Genomic DNA, 27,001 nt, shown 5'->3' with positions numbered 1-27,001 from the left:
CTTCTTTATCGAGTTATTTTATGTATAAATTAGGTTGTCTTTTTGATGCTTTCCTTGTTTCTTCCTATAAACTTCCCTTTTAGAACTGTTTTGTTGCATCCAATAGGTTTCGAGTGTCGTGTTTTCATTGTCATTTGCTTCAAAAATTCTTTGATTTCCCTTTTGATTTATTCAGGAACCAGTCTCTTATGTAAAAGCATATTGTTTAATCTCCAAGTGTTGGTGTTTTTACCATTTTCCCTCTATTTGATATCTAGTCTCATAGTATTGTGGTCAGAAAAGATGTTTCATATGATTTCAAATTTTTAAAATTTACTGAAGTTTGATTTGTGACCCAAGGTATCCTGGAAAATGTTCCATGCACACTTGAGAAGAAGGTGTATTATTCTGCTTTTGGGTGCAAAGTTCTGAAGATATCAATTAGATCTATTTGATCTAATGTTTCATTTATGGTTTATGTTTCCTTATTAATTTTCTGTTTTGATGATCTGTCCATTTTTAACTTACACTTATTTTGTTGCTGTCAATTTCCCCTTTTATGTCTGTTAGTATTTGCCTTATGCATTGAGGCGCTTCTATGTTAGGTGCATAAATGTATAGAATTATGTCATCTTCTTGGATTGATCCCTTGATCATTATAAAATGTCCCTTCTTTATTTCATATAATATTGTTTATTTTAAAGTCTTTTTTGTCAGAAATGAGAATTGCCACTCCAACTTCCTTTTGATTTCCATGTCCATGGAATATGTTTTTCCATCCTTTAAATTTCAGTCACTATGTGTCTCTAGGTCTGTAGTGGGTCTCTTGTAGGCAGCATATATATGGGTCTTGTTTTTGTATCCATTCAGCCAATCTGTCTCTTTTGGTTGGGCAGTTTAATCCATTTACATTTAAAGTAATTATTTTTATATTACTATTAGCATTTTCCTATTATAATATAATATAATGCTATATGTTCCAATTAGCATTTTCTTAATCATTTTGTACTTCTTGTAGGTCTTTTCTTTGTCTTATGCTTATAAGTCTCTTTCATACTTGTTGTGAAGCTGGTTTGGTGGTGCTAAATTCTCTTAACTTCTGCTTGTCTGTAAAGATTTTAACTTTTCCATCAATGTTGAATGAAATCCTTGCCAGGAAGAGTAATCTTGCTTGTATATTTTTCCTTTTCAGTACTTTAAATATATCCTGCCATTCCTCTCTGGCCTGCAGGATTTCTGCTGAAAGATCAGCTGTTAATTGAATGGCTTTTCTCTTGTGTTTTACTTGTTGCTTTTTCCTTGCTGCTTTTAATATTCTTCCTCTGTGTTTAATCTCTGTTGATTAGCATGTGTCTCGATGTGTTTCTCCTTGGGTTTATCCTGTATTGGACTCTCTGTGCTTCTTGAACTCGATTGACTATTTTCTTTCCCATGCTGGAAAAGTTTTCAAATATAATATATTCAAAAATGTTCTCAGTGACTTTCTTTTTCTCTTCTTCCTCTGGGACCTCTATAAGTCATCTGTTCCTGTGTTAAATACTGTCCCAGAGGTCTCCAAAGCTCTCCTCAATTCTTTTCATTCTTTTTCCTTTATTCTGCTCATCAGCAACTACTTCCACCATTTTATCTTCCAGCTCACTGTTCCATTGTTCTGCTTAAGTTAATCTATCATTGTTTCCTTCTAGAGAATTTTTGATTTCCATAATTGTGCTATTCATCTTTGTTGGTTTATTCTTTATTCCTTCTATATCCTTTGTTATTGTGTTAATTTGTTGACTGCTTCTTGGCATTCTATCCATTCTCTTTGCAAGGTTTTGGAATATCTTTCCTATCATTACTCTGAATTCTTTTTTTAGGTATTTTGTCTATTTCCACTTTGTTATTATTTTTTTTGGGGGGGAGGGTCTTATGTACTTCTATTTTATTTCTTTACTTGAGCAATATTTTTCTGCCTTTTTAAAAATTATTGTATTTGAAGTCTCCTTTTCTCAGGCTTTCAGGTAGAACTCCTCTTTCCTTTTGGTTTCTGCCCTTGGTGTGTAAAGTTGTGCCAGGGGTTTGTGTAGGCTTCTTTTGGGTGTGACTTTTGTTTGTACTCTGGTGAAAAGAGGTAAGTTTTTTTTGTTTTGTTTTTTTTCCTTTTTTCCTTCCCTCTAATGGGCAGGACTTTGTGAGGGGAATCCTGTTTGCTGATGACTGGGTTTGTGTTTCATCGTGTTTCTTTCCCCCTCTAAGGGGCAGGACTTTGTGAGGGGGCTATCTTGTTTACTGATGACTGGGTTTGTGTTTCATTGTATTTGTTTCCCCCTCTAAGGGGCAGGACTTTGTGAGGTGACAATCCTGTTTGCTGATGACTGGGTTTGTGTTCCATCATGTTTCTTTTCCCCTCTAATGGACAGGACTTTGTGAGGGGCAGTCCTGTTTGCTGATGACTGAATCCTGTTTGCTGATGACTGGGTCTTGTTTGCCATGACTTGATCCTGTTTGCTGATGACTGGGTTTGTGTTTTATCGTGTTTTTTTTTCCCCCTCTAACGGTCAGGATTGTGAGGTGGCAATCCTGTTTGCTGATTCTGGATCCTGTTTGCTGATGACTGGGTCCGGTTTGCTGATGACTGGGTTTTTTGTTTCATCGTGTTTCTTTCTCCCTCTAAGGGGCAGGACTTTGTGAGGGGAATCCTGTTTGCTGATGACTGGGTTTGTGTTTCATTGTCTTGGTTGTTGGGTAAGGCCTCCTCCACTGGGTGCTGCTGGCCGTTGGGTGATGCAGGTGTGAACATGGAGGCCTTCACGGGAGTTCTCATTAATAGACACTCCCTGGGGTAGGAGTCTTATGGCAATCTAGAGTCTTGGCAGTGCTCCCACTCTAAAGGTTCTGGGCCTGTTATCTGGGAGGGAAGTCAGATTCCACAGGTGGTTTGTAAGGGGATTAAAACAAACACAGTAAAACAAGAAACAAAATTCAAACCCCAAACAGATGGCAAATACAAAATCAGGCAAGTACTCAGAAAAATAATGGGATACATACACATGTATATTCACACAGAAAAAAAAAAAAAAAACAAAACCAAAAATACAACAGTGTAAAAAAGAATTTAAGTAGGCGAAGAGGAGTGTAGAAGAGATTGATCCATTGAGCAAATGAAAGCAAAAATGATATCAACTAGTTATTAAAAAAACTCACTAAAAGCATAAACTGGGAAAGAAAATCAAAGCGATGTGTCAACTGGGGAATAAAGCAACTAAAGCAAAACAGACTAATAAGCATCGTGAGAAAAGGAAGGAAAGAAAGAAAGACTAGAAAAGAAAATTTAATAGAGGTATATAATAAGTTTCATATGTATTAAAGAATAACTTGCAACAGGAAAAGAATAAGAAAAGCAAAATATATGTGGAATAATAATAATAAATTTTTTAAAAACTTCAAAAATTAAAACCAGGAAGAAACACAAAATATCAGAAGACCAATGTAGAGGAAGAAGCATTTAAAGGATATTAACAGTGTGATTTAAAAAATTTCTCAAGATCATAAATAGATTTAATAGTAGCATTAAAATCAACAACTAGAACAATAGAGAGAGAGAAAAAAAAAGGTAAAAATCTAGTAGCAACTACTGAATAAGTTAAAATATAAAAATAATAAATATGTTTATTGGATCAACTGTCAGCATCCTTTTCCTCAATGTGACTCACAGTCCACCTCACCTCCCTAGGATGCCCTCCAGTTCTGGGCTGGTGTCTGGACCTGTTGTGGGGGCAGCTCAGACTCTAATCTGGTCCTACTCCTGTGTGTTCTTGCTCTGATGTCCACATCGCCAGTGCTAGTATGTTTTCTTTTGCAGGAACTCTCATTGTCCTTTATATATTCCATAGATACAAAGTCTGCCAGTTGATCATCTGGATTCAATCTTCAGCTTGTTCCACTGGTGAGAAGGTTTTAGTTCTATTCCTTAGCCACCCACCCCTGGATTTCACTTGTGGTTTTATCTTCACCTCTGCATGTGAGTCGTCCACAGGAGTTTGCTCCTGAGGCTCCCCTGGAGGACTTGGGTGTGCCCCAAGGGAGACAGAATGTGGAGTTGGTGCAGTTGCTTGGATTGAAGGGGCCCTGGAAATACCAGATATTAAGGGGAGCCGGGGACTAGGACAGCAGGGTTTTTGTAGCCTCTGGTTGCTCTGTCCTTGTGGGTGTTGAGCATGGGAGTGGAACAGGAGCTTGGATAATGGGTACCCTGGCAACACCAGATACATAGCTGGTGGCTATTGTCACAGAAGGTATGTAACTATTAGGGATTTTTCTAGCTTCTGACAGCTCTGCCCAGGGAGGATTGAGCATGGAGGTGACACAGCTGCTTGAATTATGGGAACCCTGGCAGTGCCAAGCATGCAGGGAAACCAACAGACTCATTTCCAGGAGCTATGGCCCTGTTAGAGTCTTTCCCTAGCTTCTGGCACCTGGCCATCAGAGGGCCTCTTTGGCTGGTGCTTCGCTTTGCTTGACCCCTTCAGGCGCTTATAGGGCTCCCCTGTTGGGGTCATTCTCTGTTGTCCATCGCATCAGGGACTTAAAGATCACCCTGGCTGGGGTCCTTCTGTGTTGCTTTGCACATCAGGTCCTTAAAGGACCACTCTCCTTGCTTTGTTTCCGCAGTCTGGTGCTGATATGTACAGAGAGAGAGGGTCAGAGATGGCTCCATCCTCTGTGTGTGACTCAGCAGTATTACCCTGCCTCCAGGTTAGCTGGCTTTCCTTCATAAGCATTTCCCACTGCACTCTCCTCTCTCAGGTTTCCTCAGGCCATCTCCCTTCAGTCAACAGCAGACCTAGCCCTGGGATAGCTTTCCAATGTCTATGTTCCAGCTCCAAGCTGCAGCACTTTCTAGGGGACTTGCGTCCCTGTCTGGGGTGTGTGTGGCTGTGGCAAGGATTGTCTGTGTGATCCTCACTTCATTCAGACTCACACAGATCAGCTGTTTCACTCTCCAGCAGCCTCAATGCTTTACCTCTGTCACAAACATTTCCCTCCCCTACAGCTCTGTTCCTGCTTCAGTTCCCCAACCCCAGGTGCAGATCCAGTTCTTCTCACTCTTCTTGTTTTGCCCTCCTTCCTTTGTCCCACTGAGTGTGCATGAGTCTATATATCCTTTTCTGGTGGCCAGGTTCTCAGCTGGTGTTCCACAAGATCTTCTGTGTTTGGAGGTGTATTCCTGACGTATCCGTGGAGAGAGATGTACTCCACGCACATATATTCTTCCACCATCGTGGATCTCAGTGTATGGTATAGAGCCCACACCTCACTCCAAGTCAGGCTTGCTGTGGGTGGGTGTCCAATTTCTGTTGTTGGGTCGGGATAAAAAGCAGTGGTATCTTTTTCTTCTCATTTGAAGATACTTCACACTTGATCATTTTTCTTGACTCTCTGTATTGATATCTGTGCATTAGACTAAACATGCACTTGTGCTAGTCTTCACAGACTGGCTTCATAAGTAGAACATTTCCAGAATTCAGCCTTTTCAATCAGCCTGGCCAGAATTTTGGGTGCCTCTCTAACCTCTCTGCTCATCTAAACTTCTGTGTTTGTAGGCAGCATCCTCCAGGAGTCTAGAGTATGCAGTGATCTACAAGTCAGAATACTTGTGGAGCAGGCAATTGGAGTTTATCACCTCGCTCACTCTGCCCTGAACTGGGGAGAGGAGCTGTGGCAAATGCCTGCATGCTGCTTCACACCCTGTGCCTTCTGAACCATGCTTTAGCTCTCTGTACTCCGGAGGCACCATGCAAATTTTGGGTTTCATCGGATCTCAGGGACACATTAGTTAGAAGCCAATTTCTCAGGCAAGCTAGAAAAGCACAATATCCAGATGTGCCGTCTGTCTCCTTCCATGAAGAAACTGGGAGTTGCTCACTCTGCATTAAGCTAGGGGATGACCTATGAGAAGTGCTGGTACAGATTCATAAGTGCCACTTCATTTCTGTCATCCCAGGAGACTGGACATGCTCGTCCTCCCAGAGGCAGGCTAATTGGAACCTGGACCCTGGACTGGCATTTGCAAAATCAGAGACCTAGATTGTGGATCAAACTCTTTGCTCCTCCAGGAGAAGCTGGGAGTTGAGTGTTCCCTTCAAATTGTATAGTGCTCTGCTGCATGGGGAATGTGTCTTCGTTTTCCCTGCCACTTAGGATTTGGCATTTTCTCACTTGCCTTGAATGCAGAACTGCTCATCTACTCTTTTTATTTTGAATAAATGGAGCTGATTCACACATAACTGTGTGTCTGTGTGTCTGTGGAGAGAAGGGGAGGTCAAGGTGGCCTAGTCCACTCTCTTACTAATATCACTGCATTGTTTCCAAGTTATATGTGTTGGGCTTGTTTGCTTTTCCATTTTCCAATTTAAGTAAAAGCAAAAATTGATTTTTAGTCTTTGTCATTACTATAATTGCTATGTAATTTTAAAATTCCCCTCAGCACACATTTGTGTCATCTCATAAATCATATAAATCATATAAAACTTTACTTATCATGGTTTTATTTTCATTCAATTCAAAATATTCAAAGTTTTCTCTTTTAATTTCTTCTTATAAATCATATAAAACTTTCCTTATCATAGCTTTATTTTCATTCAATTCAAAATATTCCAAGTTTTCTCTTTTAATTTCTTCTTAACCTGTGAAGTGCTAAAAAAATTAGCTGAATTCTATGAAGATATCTAGTAGGTGACAGAATTGTACTTTTCCAAGTTTAGTTATTCATGGCTTGAAGGATCATCTTTTTGTCGTCAGTAGAATGAATGCATGTTTCGATCTTTGTCATCTTCATTGAACTCCAAGTACTGATATTGCTTCAAGCACCCTGTTTTGATGACAACGTTTGAAATTCTCAGAGACAATGGCTGTGGTCACTATGGTGGAATATTCTGTGATCGTCATTTGATCTGTGTTCTGGGTTGCTTAAGAGAGCCAGACTAGACAATACTTTCAACAAGTCCCAGGAAAGGAAACCCATTGCTGATAGATTTCTGACATGCTGTGTGATTCCAGATCCTTTAGACAAACAGATTTCTAATAATTTCCTACAAGGGGTTCAGAGTCTTTTAAATCTTGCTTTGTTCTAGAAAATAGAAATCAAGTGTTTTGGTTTTATATCTCTGGAAACTCATAGTTTCTGGTTTTGTTTTTTTTTCCTTACAGGGGACCTTAAATGATTAGAATTTTTCTTGGTTTATAGTCATAAATGACTCCCCTTTTTTGTATCATTACCTTATTTGGGTCCTTATGAAATGTGTATCAAATATATGCTTACTTTTTCTTTATGCTTTCTCCCATTTAGAAACATGTTCAAAAAACAATGTAAGAATTGAGAATGGATTTTTGTCTGAATCTGCCTTTACGTATCCCCTAAATAAACAAACAGAATATAAGTGTAAACCAGGATATGTAACAGAAGATGGTGAGACATCAGGATTAATTACATGTCTGCAGAATGGATGGTCAGCTCAACCTGTATGCATTAGTAAGTAATTCATTATCTTAGTATTCTTTATCCTGATGATAACTATACAGAAGTACTCTTTAACTTTGTTCTTTATCCATTTTTCTTTCTTTTTTACTTTGCTGGGGCAGGGTCATATGAAGTGTTTTGTGGTTCCATGACTGTATTTGAAAACATTAATTATAAAGCTTTGGAAAATCTCTCTCTCTCTCTCTCTTTTTTTTTTTTTTTGCCTTTAATGATTAATTACTAGTGGAGTAGAATACCATTGTACTATTTAGTTCAACGTTTTGTCAGTTTGAAACATCCTGTGACTAAAATCTAATTTTACTAAGAGCCTTACCTCTATTCCGGGATAAATTAATTTATTTTTAGCTGAGATCTTTATGCTGATTGCATTTGTTTTTATTTTAGGAAACTCTTAAGCCAGAGTCTCTGCTCCTAAGACTAAAAGTTATGTTTTTAAGCAAAGATGTGAGGTCATGGTGCATAAACATCAAATAATATGATATATAATTCATATGTTTGAGTCTCTAGGATAGTTTTCCTTGTGAAAAATTCTCTCTTAGAAAATCTTCATAAACATCTAGTTAGTGGTGATAGAGAAACACTTCTAGACAGGACCAAATTCTGCTGTGGTGAAAGTTTTTCATGTAGCACCACATAGATGTTTATGAAGATTTCTAAGAACAATTTATGAGTTTGTCTTATTCATCCCAAAGCTACACAGTGATATTTTTGAAGTGATATTTTACATATTCACTTTAAGTGAAGTGGATATTTAGAATATCCATTTCTACTGTTTTCATTTTATTTTTTCTAGTGTCTATACTTGCTACAGGCAGTACACCCTCAAAATGAAAAAAGTTGCACATGTCAAACATTTTATTTTGATATATGACAATTTTCCATTCTAACATGCTTTTTATGGAAAATGTCTCTATTATTATATTTTACTAGTGTACTTTTGCTTCAACACATTATGAAATTTGAAGTAAATAATTTAAACCTTTATTAACATCAGTCTATGGTGTTAGTGAACACAGATTGTTTGTTAATATATTTTCTTGTAAATAGCTATAAATAATAGAACTATGTCTGTATTCAAACTTAATAAGTATAAAAGAATTTAAACAATCAGAAATATAGTTGGAAGAGGAAAATCAGCATGTGAATCTATATTTTAAATCTATAAAATTTAAAAAATTTTATAGAATCTTTAAAAGTTACCTTGCCTTTTGAAAATTACCTTTTTTTCAGTTCAGTTTTCTCTGGCAAATATGTCACAACTGCTAATAAATTTGGCATATTAATTCAGCAAATGATGTTATGAAAATAGTACAATACTTCTGTAGTGGCTTATTTTAATACTAGCATTGGAAAAATGCATAAGGATAATTAAATTCAGGAACATGTTCATAAAATAAATAATTCAGGGACAATAAGTTGCATAGAAATACACTGTTTTTTTCATTTTGAGTAATTATTTCAGGACAGTGGTATATCACTAGTATTCTTGGCTCATTTTTAATGATTAGTACATACTAATTGGTGAAGCCCTTTTCCTTGAGATGAGACTCAATCAAATTGCCCACTAAATAATATTAGAAATGAAATCGCAATCCCATTATCCCTTAGAATCCTGTGACAGGCCAGTATTTGAGAAGGCCAGACTCAAAAGTGATGGCACGTGGTTCAGGCTGAACGACAGGCTGGACTACGAGTGTCTTGACGGGTATGAGAACCGAGACGGACGCACCGCAGACTCCATAGTATGTGGTCAAGACGGCTGGTCCGATAAAGCTGCATGCTACGGTAGGTGCTCTTTTCCAGATGTTCCTTCCTTCAAGATAAACAGAATTTAACAGTAATCGTCAGTGTTTTATTTTTACCAAATTATGCTGATCTAGAATCATCTGTAAGGAATGACGCTTCCTTCTACTTTAATGTAAACTGGACGGAGGGGAAGTTTTAAAGTTCATTGACTCACTCAATACCAAAATGACAGGGTGTTGCAACCTGTTCAAGTATTTTGCTCCTGAGTTTCCGTTTATACCTCCTACCTTGAATGTTAATTTAATCAGCTCTTGACAGATGCTTTTTATTTTCTGACTTTGACAAATTCTGAGGTCGATGACTGGAGAAGGAAATGGCAGCCCACTCCAGTATTCTTGCCTGGAGAATCTTGTGGATGGAGGAGCATGGTGGACTGCTGTCTCTAGGGTCGCACAGAGTCGGACACGATGAGGCAACTTAGCATGCATGCATGCATTGGAGAAGGAAATGGCAACCCAGTCCAGTATTCTTGCCTGGAGAATCCCAGGGACAGAGGAGCCTGGTGGGCTGCCATCTATGGGGTCACACGGCGTTGGACACAACTGAAGTGACTTAACAACAGCAGCAGAGGACAATGACATGGATCTCTTTATGTTTGCCAATGAGATATGTTTTTCCCAGGGTTGGAAACAGGGCTTCAGTCTCTGGTAAGCTGAGTGGATGTTGACTGTCCCAAGTCAAGGGACGAGTTCTGTGCAAAGCTTTGGCAACAAAGCAATATTTGAAAATATCAAGGTGGGTGGATTCTACTCAATGAGAGAAAATTTTATTTCTCACAAGCAAGCAGGCAAATGGAAATGATTTTGTAGGTGGTACTGGCAGGATTAAAACACTTTGGCAAAAGCATCACAACTTTGACCTGAACACATTGTGTTTGGGCCGACGGGGACCATAAACATTGGCTACGTCAACTACAGTGTTGAATGCATGGATTTAGCCAGGAGATGTACATATGAGATTATCACTCTGTAAATGATGACATCAGATTGGGAAAGGATGTAGAAAGAAAATAGAGGAGAACTCAAGACTGAGTCCTGAAGCTTCCAACTCTGAGGTGTCTGAGAGAAGAAGAATAGATGGCAATGTGGACAGAAAGAAAGGAGGACCTGGAAAATTTAGGGGAAAACATGTCAGAATGAATGTTTCATAGATGTGGACAGAAGAAAATGATATAATAATGAGGAATAATAAATTGACTAACAGTAATTCCTGTGGAATCACCTGAAATGTTTCTATATCCAATTCCACCATTATCTAAGTATATATCTAAGACCAATGACCTATTTGAAGTTTGTTCACTCCACTGAGTCTGTACAATGATTTAATATTTAGAAATGTTCTAATATTTCAAAAGATCTTTCAGTTATTAAAATAAATTATTCATGTAATCTTCTTGTCATAATGCTTACCATACAGTTTATTCAAGGAACTTGTGATCTACTTACATTAGAATAGTTATACTAATGAATATTTCTAATTCAGTTATTATGTCAGCTTAAAAGACTTAAAATGTGGTGGACTTGGCTACATGGAGGCCTACAATAATTGCAACAGAGACAGTTTCAGATGGAGTAGACTTGGGAAAACCTACTTAGAGACTGCTAAATAAATTATTAGTAAGAAATGCAATACAGCATGAGGACATAACTCAAAAGGCTTCGTGTGGCAGAGAACAAGAGGTTCAGGATATATTGCTCGGTGAATATGTATTGTTTTAATGGGAAAGATGAGAGTGTAATGAACGTTGAGGAGGATGACCCACAGAGGGAAGCAGGCAGAGACTGACCACAGGCTCCCTGTGAAGGAGGTGGGAGAGGCACCAGCAGTTTTGAGAAAGTCCTGGGCTTTGGTGGTGATTGGATTCTTTGCAACTTCCTGTCAGGAGAAGGAAGGAAAATGGATGTGTAAATCCAATGCTGGAAAGAAGCAGATGCTAATGGTTCCTTTTCTCATTTCGGAAGGAGACAAAGTCAGGTGAGACCGAATGGTGCATGGGGGAAGAAGGTGAAGGAACACTGGGCAGTGTAGAAAAGATTGAACATAAAGATTTCAGACAGACACACAGGGGGATCTTGTTATAGAAACAGGCCAGGCTTGTTCAACAGTGTCCAGAGCCCAGGTAATTTCAATTTTCAGGCTGTCAGCAAGCATCTAATATGTGCCAGAAGTTGCCTTGGAGAAAATTGTGAAAAATACAGTGCAGAATGGTGGGATGCCTTTCAAGAGCTTTCATGCCAGTATGAAGAAAAATAAAGAGAAAAAAAGGTGAATTAAGGCAAATAATTAACCAAAAAGTAATAATATTTCTATTATATTGTTTAAATAAACGTATTCTAGAAACAAAAGTTTCCACGTGCTTAGGAAATAGGAGGGACTGAGGTTGAGGGTCAAGTTTAGTTCGGAAGACGTCTATGCAAAGAAAGCCTGGAAAACATTCATCAGCAGAGACACATTCCTTTGCAGCAGCGGAGGTAGCAAAAAATTGGCTTATTTAAAAAAGATCAGATGGTAAAGAATCTGCCTGCGATGCAGGAGACTCAGATTGTTCCCTGGGTCAGAGAGATCTCTTGGCGAAGAGAATGGGAAGCCACTGCAGTATTCTTGCCTGAAGAATTCCACAGAGGAGTCTGCTGGGCTATATAGTCCGTGGGGTCAAAAAGAGTCAGACGTGCCTGAGAGACTACACCGTCACTTTCAAAATTTATGAGTCACCTGACAGTAAACTATCCACTTGCATCACGGGCGACCTGGACTGGATCCCTGGGTCGGGAAGATCCCCTAGAGAAGGGAAAGGCTAACCACTGTGATATTCTTGCCTGAAGAATTCCATGGGATTTTGGCGAGCTGCATCCAGGGGATCACAGACAGTTAGACACGATTGAGCTCCCAACAGTTCTAAGTTAAGGGAAAGGCTTTTAAGATGATCATGGCTTTCCTACAGTCACTCTGTGAAGACAGCAGTTGGAAAATAGCCTAATGCCAAGATCTTTTTGTTTTTAAAGCAGCATTTTACATGGTATGATAAAATAGGAATTTTATGTAAGACAAGCCCAAAAGATGTAAAGAAAGTCACATACCATTAGAAGTATTGCTATGTGGAAGTTTTGAATAGAATTCTAGGAAAGGAATCCCAATGGTTCTCATCAAGAGTAACCTCTCATCTAAGCTACACAACTCAACATTAAAACAAAAGCAGAAACAAAGTTATTGATTGTGGGGGGAGAGGGCATTACTTTTAAAAGTAGTTAGCTTATATACAATTTTATGATAATCTTTGAAGAATTTTAGATAATATGATGCTTCTTTTTGGTGAGATTCTAATTCTTAAATTCCAATTTTGAAGTTTATAAGTTATTTAGCAATAGGAAGTTTCCAAATAAGAATAATGCAATTTTTGATGATATGTATCAATCCCTGGTATCTCAAATGGTAAAGAATCTGCCTGCAATGCAGGAGACTGGGGTCTGATCCCTGGGTTAGGAAGATCCCCTAGAGAAGGGAATGACTACCCGCTCCGGTATTCTTGCCTGGAGAATTCCATGGACTGAGGAGCCTGGCCAGCTACACTTCATGGGGTCACAAAGGGTCAGACACAACTGAGAGACTAATCCACACATAGCAATGTCACAAATTTCATAGATTTTGCACATTTTCAATGATAAATTTGCACATTTTTTAAATGAATTAGAATAATCAAACATATATTAATAGTTAAGATCATTTATAGGTACAATAAGATTAGATGTTTATTTTGTCATATACATAATCAAGACACCTAGAATATGCCTATGTGACCTTGAACATGTTTACTCATTTTGTTTCATGTTTCAGTTTGATTTCTACACTTGTAGATAAAATTAAGTGGTTTTTATTGTACCTGTAACTCAAATGCAAGAGAAATGTCTCTCTTGCGTGTTCTAGTTTCCCAGTTATATTTTTTAAAATGCCATTTCTTTGTTTGTATTCAATTTTAAAATTGTATCATTTTTATTCTGAGAGAATATTTTTATATTTTGAGATCAAAAAAGTAGCATTATATTTTGTAAATGTCAGTGATAAAATCAGATCCAGTATTAAAAGTTGACTTTGCAAATAAATTACCAGGATACATATGTTGCTGCTCAATACTTTAATATTTTCCAAAAGTCCCGATGATTGCAGAGGATGTATAAAACCTAACATGTAATGTTTCTCAAGAAGAGCATTAGTGTGCTGTCCCTCTGTTTATGCAGTACGCAGCACTTCGTTTTATGTGACACAAATAATATTTATTTTGGAATGGTTAAGTGATCTCACTCAATTATTTATCTTTTTCAATAGAAAGAGAATGCACTGTTCCTGAAATGGATACATACTTAAATGCTTATCCCAGGAAAGAAACATTTAAAGTTGGAGATGTGCTGAAATTCTCCTGCAGTCAAGGCCGTATTATGGTCGGAGCAGATTCAGTTCAGTGCTACCACTTTGGATGGTCCCCTAAACTTCCAACGTGTAAAGGTAAATATTTATCTGACAGTTGTTGGAGCAAGAGTTCAGATTTCAGATATCAACCTTTTTATTTCCCTCTCTTTTCTGTCCACTTCCAGTGCATCTATAATCTAATGCATTAAGCCAGAGATATACCCACCAAGGACATGTGCTTGGTAGTAGATACCTCAGTTTTCCTTCTTTAAGAAATTAATCTCCAGGTGCTTCTTGAAATATGTGGTGGAGAATCCACAGAAATGCATGAGGAACCTGACGCTGGCAGGATTTCTTGTCAGTTTTCCTTTTTCCTGCAATTCCACCATTAATACTGGAGAGTTTATATAATGTGGGCTTTACCTCTAGTGTCCTCAGGTAAATCTAAACAGTGTTTAGGTAGCTTATAGTCAGTCAGTCACATGTATCAAATCATATGAATCAAAGTTAAACTGTTCAAATGCTTCTCTCAAACGATATTTTTTCAAAAAGTTTACCTGCAGTGTTTCTGTGGAATAAAAGTATTGCTGTAATTTATTCACCCAGACTGAGTAATTGACTTGCATACCTATTAGCATGTCTGGATAATGAACATACTTTCTGAGCAAACCCAGACTTCAACATGCTAGTTCAAGATGAGTAATAGAATTGGTAAACATGAGTCTGGTGTAAACACTATTATTTTTTCATTGTTTAAGAATGCTAAACTATATTATATGATAAACAAAAGATCATTTAGCAAAATAAATTTCTGCATTAGCTGGATTTTTCAGTTATAAGACAGACAATGTAACCATAATTTACACAATATTTCTACAGAAGGGAAAGTAAAATCGTGTGCTCCACCTCCTCAACTTCTCAATGGGAAAGGGAAAGAAATACACAAAGAAGAATATGCACACAATGAGGTCGTGGAATATGCTTGCAACCCCAGATTTCTGATCAAGGGTTCTCATAAAATTCAGTGTGTTGATGGAGAATGGACAGCTTTACCTGTGTGTATTGGTAATGTATTGAAAATAGCAATATTTAAAAGTAAATCAATACTTTTATTTGTATCCACATACACATTTAAATAATATTTTAAAGACAAAACTATTTTTGTGAATTTTCAGAGGAGGAGCGTACCTGTGGAGATATACCTGACCTTGATCATGGTGATGTCAAGCCTTCTGTCCCTCCCTATCAGCATGGCGACTCGGTAGAGTTCAGTTGCAGAGAAGCATTTACAATGATTGGACCCAGATTTATCACGTGTATTAGTGGAGAGTGGACCCAGCCTCCTCAGTGCATTGGTTAGAATACACATCTCAAATTGACATTTAGTATTTGCAGGCATTCTGTTGAAATTTAGAGTTATCCTTGAAAATGTCAGATCTTAAATTATAATGATCCCAAACATTTGACTTTTATACATCAATATGTGTCTAAAGAGGAAAAATATAAACTAGCAATAGAATTTTATGCATCTTTCTCTCCTGATATTAACATTGCTGATCTTGACAAGTGTGAAGCCTAATCTTACTGATAGATACTCGTGTGATTAAAATGTGAGTACTAGTTACCAGGAAAATACAACTATCATTGCAGAAATGCCATTTTTGCTTTTATATAGTACTCTTTCTTTTAGAACATTTGAAACCAGGAATTATAGTTGAGGAAATACCCATTTGATACATTTCTGTAGGAATCTTGCCTCTCTCAAGCTTCTAACAATGATAATTTCTCAGTCTGTTTCAAATTCTGCAAAGAGAAGTTTCTGTGCTGCGGAGGGTGGGCTCAAACCCACCCTGTTAGTAAGTAACTGTAATGGGAGGCACTTTGGGTGGAGCCAGGAACCTGCCCTGACACAGTTCCCTGTAAGAGACTCATCCTGACCTTTGGATGACCGAGTCTTTGATGACTGACCAGGAGAATCCATCTTAGCTGCCTTCTTTCGTTTTTTCTCTTGGGATAGACTTTTTCTTGGAATTTTCCTGGGCTCTGCATTCAAAGAGAACCCTGGATGTCCAGGCCTATTAACTCATTATATTTCTAGTCATTAATTATTCCAAGAAGAAGGTAGGGTTTAGGCTCAGGACCTGAGTGAGGGCAGGGACAGATAGCTGTTTTCTTCGCCTACAGTATGTCAAAAGACCCATACTCAAAAGACCAGTTGACAGATGGGAGACATTCAGTAGGAGTTTATTTAGTTAAACAGTGCAGTTTTTGCTTATTAATCCCTACATTTTTATGAACAGATTCCTGTCCTAGGTATTGCCAGTTTTTCAAGACCAAACCCCATCTTTGTCCTCTTCTATCTCCTTAAATGACCTCACCTCATTTATCTTTCATTCTACCTTATGTCAAAATGTTTGCTTCAATTATTGTTCTTCTGACCTCAGAGTTTTCCTTGCAAAGGTTAATCCTCTACCTGTATTCAGTTTAATTTAGTCTCCTTTTGCTATACTAGACCTTATTCCAGTTTTCGCCTCTCAAGGTTTATTTTGTAACTCTGTCTAGTCTAACTTGTCATTCTCTTACTATGTTTATTTTCTCCTAAAAATATAAGTTTGCTTTACTCCCAGAAACCAGTCCATCAAAGGATGCTGCCAGCAGCCACCTCTTTTCCTTCTGAGTGTATATCTTCCTCAGTCACCATTCCTTGAAGAATACCACTGGCTTTGTGTCCCTCAGCATTCTGAACAAATCTTAGAAACAGGGCTAATTCTCAAGCCTCTAGTGTGTTTTCAATTTATCTCCTTATTTCATTGTATCTTTTCAGAATTTCATTTTGAAATCATCACTTTTCTTTGACTAACTACTTGAGTTTTCCTTATTTTATTCATTTCACTTAATCTTTATCATGAACAAATCATTAACATATACTGCCAAAGACCTATACTGATATTTTGTCAAATTCAAAAAGAACCTCCACCTGCATTGAATTTTTGAAATAGAAAGCTCTCTTAGTGCATATTTAACTTATCCTGGAATTAGAAAAAAAATTGTTTTCATGGTTTTATATTGGATTTTTGAATGATCTGGTACATAGCATAGTGTCTCAAAGACTCTAAGTGTATAAACAAGGTGGGTTGTAACTTTAATTACCCATTTTCCTATTCCAGGTATTTGTTCATTTTTGGTGATCAGGTAAAAGATTTGCTTAAAAGTTAAGATTATATACAAAACACCTTGGATGTAATTTTCTTATTATGTTTCATTACATTTCTTGGAAAAATATATATAAAGTAGCAACTATGTCCACAGATAGTTGTTTTTATTTTCATGTTTTAAGATTGCGAATTAAAAATAATACAGAGATGCTTAAGGTCAAAAGCAAATTATATGAACATTTGTGTAGATTTCAAGTTTGGGATCAAATTTATTCATGTGACGACTATTTGCTATGTGAATCACCAAAAAGTATTCCAGTCAAAAAGGCAGAAATCTTTAGGATGGGTATTTTCTCTGAAATTTTAAAAACTGGACACAGGACTCAGTCTCATGTATAATTTTTTCATCTCATGCAATTTGATCAGCAATAACTTGGCTGGTGGAATTTGTAGGCATAAATTCTAGCATCTTTGAATTGACTCCATAGCTATTTTTCGTTATTAGCTATTTGGTTCTTTAAAATTAGTCTTTTCAAGGGAATGTTTTCATTTTATAGCAACAGATGAACTTAAGAAGTGTAAAGGGTCAAAATTATTTCTACCTGATGGAGAACTAGCACATAAGATTGAATATGATCACAACACCAACAAAAGTTACCAATGCCGAGGAAAATCAGAACTCAAACACTCAATCTGTATAAATGGAGAATGGGATCCTAAAGTAGCCTGCAAAGAAGGTAATCTCTTGTCTGTAATATTTTTAAAATGTATTCTATTTCTCTCTCACTTGTAAAAGTAGTATCTTTGTGTCCTTCAAGGAAATTTAGCTATTTATCATTACAAATATTTTCCATCTGCAAGGTAATTTAGGAGCTAATCAAAATACTGTGTCTAAATACTATTTGTATAATGTGCCTTAGTCAGCTATATGACAAACGACTCATAGACTTTGTGACTTTAAATTAACATCTGACCAGTAGGTGTGCTCATTTCCACAGGAAAGCCATTACTTCTGATTTTGCGTATTACACATAAATGTGCTTATGCCTATGCTGAACTATTATGTATTTATCCACATATCTATTTATGTATAAATCTATGTATCTATTTATTTAACTATCTTGAAAACTCTTGAGTCATATTGACACGATAAATTCCCATTGAATAGGTTCATTTCAATTTTCCACTTTTCATATCTATGTTTCTCTTCTCCAACTCTGTGACATCTTGACTCCCTATCCTCAATATTTTTACCAATTTCTACAAGTCTAGAATATCTAGGAAGAAGTTTCAAATAAATACAAAACCAGATCTACTGTCTAATATTCAACCTCATAATTCTTTCTTATATATAGATCCCTTATAAAAATCATACAACAACAACAAAAAACCATACAACAATAAAGCTGTATTAATAGAGAATAAGTTATTTGGAAAAGTATCACTATTTGGGAATTAAACAACAAATTTCTAAATAACTGCCATGCCAATACGTAATGTACATTTTATGTTATGAGCTTCCCCGGTAGCTCAGCTGGTACAGAATCTGCCTGTAATGCAGGAGACCCCAGTTCAATTCCTAGATCAGAAATATCCCCTAGAGAAGAGTCAGGCTGCCCACTCCAAGATTCTTGAAGCTTCCTGGAAGATCAGCCTACAGTCTGCCTGCAGTAGGGGGGACCTGGGTTCAATCCCTGTGTTGGGAAGATCCCATGGAGGCAACTTACTCCAGTATTCTTGCCTGGAGAAGCCCCAAGGACAGAGGAGCCTGGCAGGTTGCAGACCATGGGATCACAAAGAGTGGGAAATGACTGAGTGGCTAAGCTCAGCATTGTATATTATACATTATATATTTATGATTGCTTAGTCCTTGTGAATCAAATTTTTTATAATTATAAAATATTTCTTAATTTTTGTCATGCACCTTGTCTAGAAATCCGTATCAGCTTATTAAATATAGTTAAATTGAAACAATTTAGTATTTCACATGATGGGATTTCCCAACAAATTTCAAGGAATTCATGTTTGTCAACTATTCTAAATTAATAGCAAATATAAAAATAAAAGAGCTTGCCACACAACTGCATCTTTAAGGAAACAAGTAATGTTTACAGGTAGTGATGTACATATGTTCTACAGTTTCTTCTAGAAACTTTATAGTGTTATGTGAGTATATTTGAGTATGTTATCTGTCTTATGTTAACATTTGAGAATTGCATAAAGTAAGAGTTGACTTTTTATGGATGGATTGTCAATTATTTTAGCAATATGTGTGGAAAAGACTTTGAAGTGGAAAATCAATTAACTATGAAAATGTTAATTTATTTTGAACTTTCTATTCAGTCATTTAACAATCTTCACTGCTGCCAAATTAGCTTTTAACTAGCTTTTTAGTAGGCTGAAAGTCTGAAAATAGTCTCCAAGTATGCTCCTGTCACTCAAAATTACTTTAGTTATTCTTGTTTTGAACATAGAAATTTCAGGGGAATTTACAGATTTTGATAAAATATTGGGTTGTATATCGAAAGGGATGGCTTTGTTATGAGAAATGAATTATAGAGAATTGGCTTCTTTACCATATTGAATTTTGAAATCATAAACATGGAATGTCTCTATTTATTTCTGCTTCAATTTTCCTAGACATACCAATAGAATCCCCTGGGGACTCAGACAGTAGAGAATCTGCCTGCAATTCAGGAGACCCGGGTTCAGTCCCCTGAGTGGGGAAGATCCCCTGGAGAAGGGAATGGCTACCCACTCCAGTATTCTTGCCTGGAGAATTCCATGGACAGAAAAGCCTGGCAGGCTACAGTCCATAGGGTTGCAGAGAGTTGGACATGCTTGAGCACATGTGAGATCTGACATGCAGTTTGCTTCTTTGAAATATTCCCTTGATGAAGAATTCAATTTCTTTAATAGGGAGTATGCTATTCACATTTCCTACATTGTCTTATCTCTGTGTGAATGTTGCATTTTTCAAGAAATTTCTCTATTTTACCTAACTTATGAAATTGATTGATGTAATATCATTTGTAATAGTCACTTGACATTCTATTTTTCCTTTAATCTTATAGTATATTTGGTGGAATGACTTCTTTCACTCTTGGTATTGAGAGTTGTTTCCCTCATTTATTTTGTAATCAGAGTTTTATTTTTCAAAATTATAATTTTCAATTAAACATTTTTAACACCTTTAATTTCTTCCACTTCCTCTCTTTTCTAATTTTTATCTTGTTAATATTCATGATTTTTAACGTTGTTAATTTTCTGTTTTCTCTTTTCTGTTAATCTTTCTTACTTTTTTTTTTCTTCTCCTGCAGACTTAATTTTCCTTTTTTCTAATGGCTTGATTTTAATTTTACTCTCTCATTTCTTCAGATAGAAAATGAAAGCATTGATTCAAACCATTCTGCTTTCATTTATTTTTATTAGTTGGAGACTAATTACTTTACAATATTGTAGTGGTTTTTGTCATACATTGACATGAATCAGTCATGGATTTACATGTATTCCCCATCCCGATCCCCCCTCCCACCTCCCTCCTCCACTCGATTCCTCTGGGCCTTCCCACTGCACCAGGTCCGAGCATTTGTCTCATGCATCCAGCCTGGGCTGGTGGTGTGTTTCACCATAGATAATAAACATGTTTCGATGCTGTTCTCTCGAAATATCCCACCCTTGCATTCTCCCAACAAGTCCAAAAGTTTGTTCTGTACATCTGTGTCTCTTTTTCTGTTTTGCATATAGGGTTATCATTACCATCTTTCTAAATTCCATATATATGTGTTAGTATACTGTATTGGTCTTTATCTTTCTGGCTTACTTCAGTCTGTATAATGGGCTCCAGTTTCATCCATCTCATTAGAACTGATTCAAATGAATTCTTTTTAACGGCTGAGTAATATTCCATGGTGTATATGTACCACAGCTTCCTTATCCATTCATCTGCTGATGGGCATCTAGGTTGCTTCCATGTACTGGCAATTATAAACAGTGCTGCGATGAATATTGGGGTGCATGTGTCTATTTCAGATCTGGTTTCCTCGGTGTATATGCCCAGAAGTGGGATTGCTGGGTCATATGGCAGTTCTAATTCCAATTTTTAAAGAAATCTCCACACTGTTCTCCATAGCGGCTGTACTAGTTTGCATTCCTACCAACAGTGTAAGAGGGCTCCCTTTTCTCCACACCCTCTCCAGCATTTATTGCTTGCAGACTTTTGGATAGCAGCCATCCTGACTGGCGTGTAATGGTACCTCATTGTGGTTTTGATTTGCATTTCTCTGATAATGAGTGATGTTGAGCATCTTTTCATGTGTTTGTTAGGCATCTGTATGTCTTCTTTGGAGAAATGTCTGTTTAGTTCTTTGGCCCATTTTTTGATTGGGTCATTTATTTTTCTGGAATTGAGCTTCAGGAGTTGCTTGTATATTTTTGAGATTAATCCTTTGTCTGTTTCTTCATTTGCTATTATTTTCTCCCAATCTGAGGGCTGTCTTTTCACCTTGCTTATAGTTTCCTTTGTTGTGCAAAAGCTTTTAAGTTTAATTAGGTCCCATTGTTTATTTTTGCTTTTATTTCCAATATTCTGGGAGGTGGGTCATAGAGGATCCTGCTGTGATTTATGTTGGAGAGTGTTTTGCCTATGTTCTCCTTTAGGAGTTTTATAGTTTCTGGTCTTACATTTAGATCTTTAATCCATTTTGAGTTTATCTTTGTGTATGGTGTTAGAAAGTGTTCTAGTTTCATTCTTTTACAAGTTATTGACCAGTTTTCCCAGCACCACTTCTTAAGGAGGTTGTCTTTTTTCCATTGTATATTCTTGCCTCCTTTTTCAAAGATAAGGTGTCCATAGGTTCGCCACAAATCCATAAATCCATTCTGCTTTTAAATTTAAACCTGTAAACTACCTTTTTTCACCTTTAAGTATTGCTTTACCTGTGCCTCAAAAATTTATAAATATGTATCAATTTTATTTTCATTTAACTATGTGAAATATTTTCTAATATTCCTAGGGACTTCTTTGACATAACAGTTGTTTAGAAATTTGTTGTTTAATTCTCACATATTTGTGATTTTCTAAATAATTCATTTTCCATTAGCAGTCATAGTGCGGTATGAGTTTCATCTAGAGAGCTGCGTATATTTACTGTATGCAATTTGATGAATATCATGGGTGATTGCATAGATAATTTATTCTTATTGATTTCTAATCTAATTCACTTGTCATAGAACACACTCTGTGAACTTTTAATATTTTGAATTTTATTCTTTCTTTGTTGCACAGCATATTGTCTATCTTTGTGATGTTTCCATTTCATATAAAGTATATGCATATTCTAGTTTCCAGATCAGGTTAGCATTATTCATAGTGTTCTAAAAATGTACCTATGTCTTAAAATAGTTTTTTCTAGTTGTTCTATCTGTCAGAGAAGAAAGGCTCTCAGAATTGCTAATAAGGGGTGTGGATTTGTCTATTTCTTCTTTCAGTTCTGCCCATCTTTGCTTCACGTATTCTGATATATTCCTAGGTATATTGTATATTTATAATGGCTTAGTTCTTGTGCATCACCTTTTTAAAAGTTATAAAATAGGTCTTCATAGTTTTAATTATATGCCTTCTCTGGAAGTCTACATTATTTATTGAAATATAGCTAATTAATTTAAAACACTTGATTATTTTCATGTGATAAAAGAATTCCTAATCAATTTCATGTAATAAGTGTCCTCCAGTTATTCTCTATAAATTAAAAGCAATTGCAAATTAAGAGAGAACTAGCTAAGCAACTTATTCACCCATATCACAAAACTTGAATAATTAAAAAAAAAAAACTTCCGTGATTTACTGACAGAAGATATCTTAAATTAAGTAAAATGAAAACAATATACTTTGGAATCTATGATATACAGCAAAAAACAAAGATATGCATGGATTAAAACTTGCTTTACAAAAAAGAGAAAAAAGAACTTAAGTAATAGGTAGTACAATCTAGAATCTAGAAAAGAAATTGCATCCAAAGAACATAGAAGGAAATAAAAACTAAAATTAAAATGTCAATTTTTATAATAAGCTTAAAAGTGTAAATAGCTGATTTGCAAAATATTCAGTTTATAGGGAAATGTATATAGACCAACTTTCACAAGATTTTAACAAGTACGAATTAAAATTATTAGGACAAAAATATTTAAGCATCAGACACAAAACAAAATAAATTCTTGAAAATACATTGACAAAAATGTCAAAATAGTTAAAACAGAAATAAGAGAAATGTTTTTGATGAAATATAAAATGCTCCAAGTCTTCCCTGGTGGCTCAGATGGTAAAGAATCCACCTGATTTGCAGGAGACCTCGGTTCGACTCCTGTGTTGGGAAGACCCACTGGAGGAGGGCAAGGCAACCCACTCCAGTATTCCTGCCTGGAGAATCCCCATGGACAGAGGAGCCTGGCAGATTATAGTCCACGGGGTTGCAAAGAGCCCGACATGACTGAGAGACTAAACACAACACAATAGCACCCAAAATACCCCTATTGACTTAAATCAGAATAGAAAATGATATTACTAATTATTAGTAATATTAGTAATGATATTATTAGTAATTAGTAATTATTAGTAGTAGCAATTATTAGTAATGATGATATTACTAATGATGAATAAAGTCTATTCAGTCAAACATTTCCCTGAATTTAATACAAAATGTTGGGTCCCTGAAAGCATTTATGAGTTTCCAGCCTATACTTGCATAGTGCTTCTATGGAAATAAAAATGAAGCATGACAGGAGAGAGCAAAACCAAGGAGTCCTAGAACAGGTTTTTTCTTCAGATTATGAATTTTATATCTGAGGTATCTCTATTTGATGGACTCAGACACAGTTTACAGAGGGATCTTTTATACCTTCTGGTCATGTACAAAAAGCCAGGCTTGCTAATCCATTAAAGAAGGTACATTCATCAATGTGTATATTCTTAACAGTGCAGTCAAGTTACTGAATTGTACCTCCAGGAGAGTACTGAACTGTAAACAATAGACTCTAAATTCCAGTGAACATATCTAACTCTTACCTTGTTCAAGAATTGGCATCAAATTAATAGGTCACTAACTAAATATAGTTTCTTCTCTGGCGAATCAACTCCCACTGGTAGAAAATTCTGTGAGGGCTTCCATCCAATTATCATATATCTGATCATGGATGTCTGTTAAAAAACAAAAAAGACCCTGATATCAGTTTTTTCTTACTGCCTATAACTGAATGAGCAATTCATTTAGAACATCCTAAACGTTAGAAAAAATTAAAATTGGTTTACATAAATCATGCATAATTGACCACAGGAAGAATAAAAGGAAGAAACTACAAGAAAGACCATGAGACTGTGAACCAAATGTGATATATTAAAGTGCTAAACAAGCTTAAGAGTGTGATTATAGAGTATCATATTATTTGAAAATTTATGATATATTATTAGAGCTCTCTGTTTATTGAAAAATTTTCCTTTAATATTGGAACTTATTCTTTTTAATCAAGAAATCTAATTTTAATATTTTCAGAAGCACAAATACAACCATGCCCACCTCCACCTCAGATTCCCAATGCTCGAGATATGACAACTACAGTGAAATATCAGGATGGAGAAAAAATATCAATTCTATGTAAAGAAAGTTATTTAATTCAAGATGCAGAAGACATTGTGTGCAAGGATGGGAGATGGCAGTCAATCCCACGTTGCATTTGTAAGTAGTGCATAAGTTTGTTTAAAACATTCTTTAAAGAAGATCAACACTCCTTTAAGATTTGTATCCTTCTGTGGTGGCTCAGTAGTAAAGAAACCTCCTGCAATGCAAGAGATGCAGAAGATACATGTTCGATCCCTGGATGGGGAAGATCCCCTGGCGAGGTGGGTGGGGGGCGGATGGCAACCCACTCCAGTGTTCTTGCCTGGGAAATTCCTCGTACATAGGAACCTGGTAGGTTAGAGTCCATGGGATTGCAAAGAGTTGGACATGGCTGAGTGACTGAGCATGCACACAAGCTTTGCATTGATCAGCAAGATGAAGTCCTCTCTGTCTCTTTCAATTTACCTTGAAACAGTAAATAACAGTTTTATTTTATGAATTGATGAACACTCTTTCATCTCTGATGTGAAACACAGACAAACTCTCTGGGCTACTGTGCAAATAACAGGTAAAATTTATACTTATGCAAATTTTATTCCTAATGGTCAAAAGGACAAGAATGAAGGGCAATTGGGCTGCCCAACCAGGGAGTCATGGTCCTGAAAGATAAGTCCCAGAAATTCTGGCTTAGAAGTCCAGTGTAACTTGTGCACAAGAAAACCAGAGGGCCGTACGAAACAGAGCTTCTGTTCTTTAAAGCCACACAGAAATCTCACGTGCTCTGTGCCCCAGTGAAGAGGCATCAGTGGGAAAGTGGTTTGGGTTAGACTAATTTGCTTATTTTTGTGAAACTCCTAGAGAGATAGGAGACACTTGGGATCATAGATGCTGGTGCCAGCCATCGTGAGAGACAAGTTTAGAGTTCTCCCCAACACACACACATAGCTTACTAGCACCAGAGGTTTAACAACTCACCAGCATGACACCACCAGCCCCAGACTCTGCTGGGCTCCACAGCTGCCACACTTGCATCACACCCTGCTCTTGGGTGTGATATCAGCCCAAGTATGCTTAGGGCCTGAAGCCAGCTCCATCAGCACTTCATCCTGCCTATGAGTGGGCTGGCAGCCACTACATGAGGCAGAGTCTGTCAGCCACCTGGGGAGGAGGTGGGATCCTTGCCTACCAGTGCACCCAGAGTAGTTGGCATTAATACAACAGAAGGGCACCCCTTTAGCATTTAGATCTGCTGCCTAGATCCTACAGAGGGGAGCATTCTGCTGGGCCATAGACTTCTCCTACATAAGACCATTTCTCTTAGATCAGGAATATACCTAACTCTTAGAAATAAGTACAGAGTTAGGTAAAATCAGAAGACAGAGAAGTGCATCCTAAAAGAAGGAACCAGACAAATCTCAGAAAAGTCACTAAACAAATTTAAGATAAGCAATCTACTCAATAAAGCATTCAAGGTAATGACATGAAGATGTTGAACATAAATGAACATAAACGATGAACATAAAGATGTTCAATGGACTCTAGAGAAGAATGGATGAATTCTTCTTCATCCATAACAGGATTTTAAGAATAAGAAAACATAAAGAAGGACTAAACAGTGCTGAAGGAAAAGTACCTGAAATGAAAAGTACACTAGAGGAAATCAATAGTAGATTAGAGGATTCAGAAGAATGGTTCGGAGATCTGGAAGACAGGGTAGTGGAAACTTCCCAAGTAGCACAGGAAAAAGAAAAAGGAATTTTAAAAATGAGGATAGGTTAACAGACATCTGGGACAACATCAGTACAATTATCATTATAGGGATCTAAAATAGAGAGAGACAGACTTATTTAAAGAAATAGTTGCTAAACTTTTCTAACCTGGGGAAGGAAACAGACATTCAGGTCTCGAAATCAGCCAGTCCCAAAAAGAGATGAACAAGAAGAGATCCACATCAGGACACATTATCATTTAATGGAAAAAAGTTAATAATGTTGTTGTTCCAAAGTAAATGGCAATGGGATCATACTTATCAATAATTACCTTAAGTGTAAATGGGTTGAATGTCCAGCCAAAAGACAAAGACTGGCTGAATGGATACAAAAACAAGACCCCTATATATGCTTTCTAAAAGAGACCCACCTCAAAACAAGGGACACATACAGACTAAAAGTGAAGGGCTGGGAAAGAGAGTGCATGCAAATGGAGACCAAAAGAAAGCAGGAGCAGCAATACTCATATCAGATAAAATATACTTTGAAGTAAACACCATGAAAAGAGACAAAGAAAGACACTACCTAATGATCAAAGGATCAATCCAAGAAGAAGATATAACAATTATAAATATATATGCACCCAACATAGGAGCTGCTCAATACATAAGGCAAATGCTAACAAGTATGAAAGGAGAAATTAACAGTAACACAATAATAGTAGGATATTTTAATACCCCACTCACACATATGGATGTGTCAACCAAAAAGAAAATTATCAAGGAAATGCAAACTTTAAATGATTCAATGGACCAGTTA

General features: G+C 36.6%; 1 protein-coding gene across 1 annotated transcript in view; it reads left to right on the top strand.

The window, feature by feature from the left end:
- Positions 1-27,001, top strand: part of LOC136169338 (complement factor H-like) — an 88,778-nt gene that overhangs the window by 43,567 nt on the left and 18,210 nt on the right. The window contains 7 exon segments of the mRNA XM_065937119.1: positions 7,307-7,489; positions 9,107-9,283; positions 13,625-13,801; positions 14,585-14,770; positions 14,881-15,060; positions 17,418-17,597; positions 24,408-24,590. Of these exon segments, the coding sequence (XP_065793191.1) occupies positions 7,307-7,489; positions 9,107-9,283; positions 13,625-13,801; positions 14,585-14,770; positions 14,881-15,060; positions 17,418-17,597; positions 24,408-24,590 (1,266 nt within the window).

This window comes from Muntiacus reevesi, chromosome 5 (assembly GCF_963930625.1).
Source record: "Muntiacus reevesi chromosome 5, mMunRee1.1, whole genome shotgun sequence".
Taxonomy (NCBI): domain Eukaryota; kingdom Metazoa; phylum Chordata; class Mammalia; order Artiodactyla; family Cervidae; genus Muntiacus; species Muntiacus reevesi.
Note: the sequence above shows the minus strand (reverse complement) of the source record. Positions and strands in the feature narration are given on the sequence as shown.